The 6,327-nt window shown below is 37.9% G+C and overlaps 1 protein-coding gene across 1 annotated transcript in view; it reads right to left on the bottom strand.

The window, feature by feature from the left end:
* Positions 1–1,351: 1,351 nt before the first annotated feature.
* The window catches only part of LOC145397850 (uncharacterized), a gene marked incomplete at its 5' end in the record, with an annotated part of 353,574 nt that continues 348,598 nt past the window's right edge, over positions 1,352–6,327 (bottom strand). The window contains one exon of the mRNA XM_080270886.1: positions 1,352–1,486. Coding sequence (XP_080127012.1) covers positions 1,352–1,486 — 135 coding nt within the window. The remainder of the gene's footprint in view (positions 1,487–6,327) is intronic.

Here is a 6,327-nt window from a genome sequence, read left to right on the forward strand (position 1 = left end):
CCGTTTAAGGAAAATGTTATGTTAAAACTTAACCTCGCTACCCTCAAACGATTTAGCTAAACCACTGGATGCACTCTTGGTACTGATGTTAATCACACAACCATTTCGGAAAGTATCTCCCGATAAAAATGTCTAGACTTGGCATAAATGTGATATAAAAAAAACGTAATCGTATTATAGGATAAAATTATAGTCAGTACCATTATTCATCATTTTTGGTATTCACAATATTTAAATGTTGTTTGATAGAGTAATAATCGTGTACATAAGGCCAGTATATACTCAGTGTTAAAACCATATATCCAAATTTCCTTTAAACATTACGCATGTGGGTACTTTGTTTTTACTAATTAAACTGAAAACTAATTTCGAATGAACCCCATAGAACAAAACTAAAAAATATAAAAAATTAAGTGATTTTTTTTTAAATCAGAAATATGATTTTAGTCTTAAGATAAAATAATTTTTAAAATGTACTGTTTTCATAGGCACTATGTATTTGTATTTCGCTAGGACACTGATTACAATACTAAATACACAGTAACACTTTGGTGTACATTATTTGAAAAAGTGAACACGTAGATAAGCTCAAGAAAAGCCTTACTTATCAAATGTATTGGTATTAATCACGAAGTATACGCCTGGAAGAAAGCTAATCATTTGTTGGCCCAGTAACTTGACTCGTGTGTATCGATGAAAATGACTTCATTTATGTAACTGAAACGTTTTGAAAATCAGGTGTTCCAGTTTGATGGAGATGATGCTGGTAAGATTGATCTATATAATGATACTTATGATGATAATGTACAAGCAACTACTAGAGGTGAGTCACCTGAGATATTCACAAAAGGTAGTGTTTCATACATGGAACAGCTGCATCCTGATTTTGAGACACGGGGATTATTTTTTAGCCCACGTGCACTATTGATGGTGATTATGATAACTACGATGATCATAATGACATAGTCACGATGATGAAAATAATATTGATGATTAAGATGAAAATAATAAAGACACTACTGGTGACGATGATAAATGTGTTGATGTTTAGCAGAGGTGGAAGGGCACCTGAACTCATTTGAGAAATGGCATATTTCCACATAAGAAATCATTTGAATTCTGACACAGAGAGGGGCACCAGTAACTTCACCTTTATGTACTGATGATAATGACGATGATTTTTATGATGGTGATGATGATGATCATGAAGATAAAGACAAAGGTGAGGAAGACATTTTTTACATACATGAAGTTGACAACGATGATGAAGGTAGTGATGATGAAAATGATATTGATAATCATGATTATGATGGTGCACTAGTAGAACTTGCTAATAGCAGAACACATATGACTAACCTGCAGAATAGTAGTTTTCCACATAGGATATCATTCTCATCCTGACGCGGAGGGTCTTGAACACACTCTGCTTGTAAGGCCCCAGGATGAGTCGACACTCCGCCTGCAGGCTGCCCCCTGCCCTGGCCACCTGCCGGAGAATAACAACACTGGGCAATGGCAGTACTGTTACAAATATGTATTACCACAATGTTACTACGATATTATGTCATACAATTATACCACAATTCTGTATTACCAGTATCATCATACACGTTAGGTGAAATATTAGACATTACTAAAGGGATAACTCAATATGTAATGTAACAACCTAGCAGTATTACCATTGCACAATTATATGCATATGTCTTTTATACATACACATCTTACAAAATGTCACACAACAACCACTGCATTTGTTCAATTATGTATACAACTTGTTTAAAATGTAATATTACTAGATCATTGCAATTTACTATAAATATTATATGTATACAATATTATAATCAATATTATGTACTAATAGATTAGCATATGTCAATGATGATTGCTGTTGGAGGACCTCCAGTGGCGTGGCCGAGCATATGTTAGGACTCCATATTATAATTACAAATCATAATAGATAAATAGATAGATAGAGAGACAGATGGAAGCAGGAAGTCAGATGATGAGAAGGTATTGTGTCTGCGAGAATCGAGCAATGCTAAACATGCTTACACACTCTTAACTCAAGGAATGCTTTACAGGCACACGACAGCGCCTCGTGACCATACACGGACATACACACATACTCACACACAGGTTTCTGGAACTTTCCAACGACAGTGTAACACACGTGACACGACCCCTGTTTCACCAGAATTTAGGAAGGAGAACTGAGAAGGAGGCTAGCATTTGAACCGACAGGTAGTGGAGAGAGTGAACAAGAAAGAGGGGCTCAACTAGACTTACTTATTATATTGTCTCTGTAAGACATACCCTGGTCAACTTAGATTTCTCTGAAGATAATAAATTAAGATCAACTCACTGTATTCATCTTTAATTCCTACTACAAGAAATCGAGAGTGACAACTAAACAACAAAACTCCGCTACAAGAATATACAAAGTCTTTTATGAGATTTGATGGCTTCCTGCTTCTATATGTCTCTCTATCTATCTATTTATCTATTATGATTTGTAATTATAATATGGAGTCCTAACAGTACTTGTATTTGCAAAGCCAGGCTAATTTAGACGTGAAACCAGTGGGCTGCAGGGCCAGTTTTCCTTTTTTTCTTGCTGTACATCATCCTACATTCAGTGAATAGGTATATAGCTGAGAGGCACATATAACCAGACAGGGGAGTTGCCCAGCTATATCAGTGCCACCGCAAGAAGGCATCTCATATCAGAACTACAGCAGTAAAAAAGGATGGGATATGGAATAAAGACCGTTATTCTCGTCAGCTCAGATTTTCTACAGTTGTTTCACCTTAAGCTGGCCCAGATTCGCGTTCTTTTGCCGCTTATTTCGCATAAGGCAGTTTGCAGAGAGAGATACCGTTATGACTGTACACCCACTTCAAGAATATATCGTGACTACCATTATATTCTAGCTCTAATTTATTGCAACAACTCAGCATTTAAGACAGAGAGGTGACAGTTTTATTCCATTAGCTCCCAGGGTTTTTGTGTGATGGATTGTGCTGGAAGGGCATTAAGCCTCCCTCCACCAATCGGGTCATAGTCGCAAAACTCATAGGTCCCTACCCCGGAGTTCCCTTCTTTATTAACTTTCGAAAATGCCCAGTTTCGTCATACACTGGAGACACTGGGCGCAAATGGGTTAAAGAAATTGATAGATACGCCAGTTCATAACCCATTAGCTCCCAGGGTTCCTGTGTGATGGACTACGCTGGAAAGGTAATAAGCGTACTGCCCTCCGTCTATCGGCTCATAGTCGCGAAGCTCTTAAGTCCCTACCCTGGGGTTCCCTTCTTTATTAACTTTCGAAAATGACCAGTTTCGTCCTACACTGAGGACATTGGGCGCAAATGGGTTAAGCCAAGCAAGAATGAAAAGAATACAGCATCTCCTCCTTAACGCTATATTTGTGCCTATTATGATTCATTATTTTCGTATCAGTATTTTTTGTATATCAAACCTCCTCACATTTCCCTTCATCTTGCCATAGGAAGAACCCTGGTCCGACGATGGTTCGACACTGGTTCCTTGGATAGTGAATATACTGTACATTAGCTGTAGGACGGCTGCATTGAAGCAGTTAGTCGACGGGAATGGACGGTCAGACAGACTGGGGTGTAACCCTGGATAGGTCACAATAATTGAGATATATCCAGTAAGTAATGCGGGGTGCGGCAGAACCCGCAAGGAAAAAAAATCAGGAAAAATCAGTTACTCAGAATTTTGATAATGCCTATTACACATGACACACTGAAGGTATGAACTAACTTTAGAATCTTAAACAAAGAAAGATTTAATATAATGGACTATTGAAATGGATGATGGAAAAAAATGCATTTTTGGGGTGAGGAAATATTACCTCTACCCAAAAAATACGCACCCCCCCCAAAAAAAAAAAAAAAAAAAAATTCTCCACGGACAACCCTGCTTCACCAGTGGCAGTACGATGGCTGATGATTTGGAGTGGACTGGCAGGCCTGGTAGTGGAGACACATCTCCAGACGAGACAAGTGAAATATTACCCTTCTTATGGTGGCGAGTATATTAGTCCCTATGTAAACCTTGTGTATGTGAATATTATGTACCCCTTGTACATATGTATGTATTTATTTCATTTATTTATCTGAAAAAAAATGCACCTGAAGAGGAAATTCATCATCAGTTCCATCAAAATACATATAATAGGCAATCTGGGGTGCTACAAACAATAGGTAATCTGGGATGCTGCCACACCTCAAGCATGTTGCAGAGTTGCGGAAAGCCAAAGAAGCACACTTATACAGCTGCACCATGTGACAGTTCAGGGAACTTGTAAGGTACATGGAGTCACAGCCCCCATAATAGGAAGTATACAAACTCATAATTTTACAAAAATGGTACCGCACATTACTTGTCCAGGAACAACAATAGCAGCACAATAGAAATTGCTGGGTTAATGCTATGTTCATCCCACTGGTTGATAGCCCAAGATCTAAAACCAACCAACCAACCAACCAATTTATTAACATCATCATAATTACTACCTGACCTATTTCTAACCATTCACAGTAAAAGCTATTCTTGCATCAACTCACTGTAGATTATTTTCATGATACCAATATTCCTTTTTCTTTATAGTGGTGTGTGTGTTTGAGCTGTAACTTCCCGTCTGCTCTAATTTTTTACATTATTGCATTATCATATGATGTTTCACTCCTCACTCTACTGTTTTTCCGTTCTTTCTGTATGTTGGTTTTACTCCATATTCACATTTATATATTTTGCTTCCCTTTCCTCTCTCTCTCTCTCTCTCTCTCTCTCTCTCTCTCTCTCTCTCTCTCTCGATAAATAGATAGATAGATATAGACAGACAGATAACTAGATATATATTCCTGTTATATATATATATATTTTTTTTCCGAAAATGCTTCCATGTTGCTACATTTTTAATTTTCTTTCGTGTTTTGGTTACTCCCCATATTTTCATTTACATATTTTGCGTCCCTTTCCTCTTCATTTATCACTCCCCTCTTTCTCCCCTTCTAAAATCCATCAGCGACTGACCTTTCCCTCACAGAGTGGCGAGTTCCCTTTGTTGACATGGGGCCACAGACAACCTGGCCATCCGCCCCCTCCACAGTGGTTCACCTTCACAAACTTTCCTTCCTCTCCATGTGTGCAGTTTTTTACTTTTTCTCATTCCTATATTTAAACCTCCTTCCTTTTCCCTCAGAAAGTCAGTATATCATAAAATTAGGATATACGTACAGTACATACATACATACATACATACATAATATCTCCAACCCCCTTTCTACTACTTATTGTCTGTCTGCCTGCTTGTCTAGCTCTACTTATCTCTCTAAATCTGTCTGCATATTTATCTGTAGCAGGGATGGGGAACGTCCGGCCTCCGGGCCGTTTAAGGCCTGCAAGACCATTTGATCAGGCCTGCGAGGCAATTCATAAATGCAATTTCATAAACTGTTGGAAATATCTTCCCCCAGAGCAGTTGCGCTCTCTGCTTTTTAAAATGGTCGTCCCTAGTTAGAGGCAGAGGTAAACCTGAGATCGTTAATAACTGTTCAAGCGGTTTTTATAACCCAGAAATGACGTCCTCTTTAATAATAATTCTTATTATTGATAAATTAAATGCTACTGTGTTTAACCCTCGTGGACAACTATATTGTAAATACATGTAATTACTTGGGAATTTCCATTGACCTAAACCGCGTCTGCGCGTTAGATGACGTGTCTGAGGATGAAAAGGCCCTCATATAAAAGGCAGATTGAGATTTAGCATATTACATAGATAAAGGGAATATTTGGTTTGGCTTTAGTTTAATTAAAACTAATATTAATTTGATAGATTCGCCCTGTATATATAATGATGTAAAGTAACTATTTAATATTGTAATTAATTAATAGTTGGCACCTCTACCATTCTATGAGGGAGATAGAGGTTTGCCTTGTTGGCTCACTCTGCTCCTTGACATCGTCGAGCTAGCAAGTTTGTACACATGCACCTCAAGGACGCTTGACTGCCCAACAAACTGACAGAAAATCATATTCGTTGTCATCTGCTGTCCGGAACTCCATAGCTAAGTAACCTCTACGAATTGGCTAATTCAAGGGGAGATTAGCTAGGAGACAGAAGAGGAATAGTTAGGTGAGTTAAGATGTAAGTTACGGTTAACCTAACCCTATGAGATTTGTTTGAATTACTTAAGGACAATTTTAGGGACGAGTAAAACCTACGAGTTGTTTACTAGAAAATACTAGAAATTTCTTACATCTTGGTGCCCTGACCGAGGATACAGATTTATACA

The sequence above is a fragment of the Coenobita brevimanus genome, chromosome 43, assembly GCF_032717465.1.
Source record: "Coenobita brevimanus isolate Jiangsu-jjx chromosome 43, ASM3271746v2, whole genome shotgun sequence".
Taxonomy (NCBI): domain Eukaryota; kingdom Metazoa; phylum Arthropoda; class Malacostraca; order Decapoda; family Coenobitidae; genus Coenobita; species Coenobita brevimanus.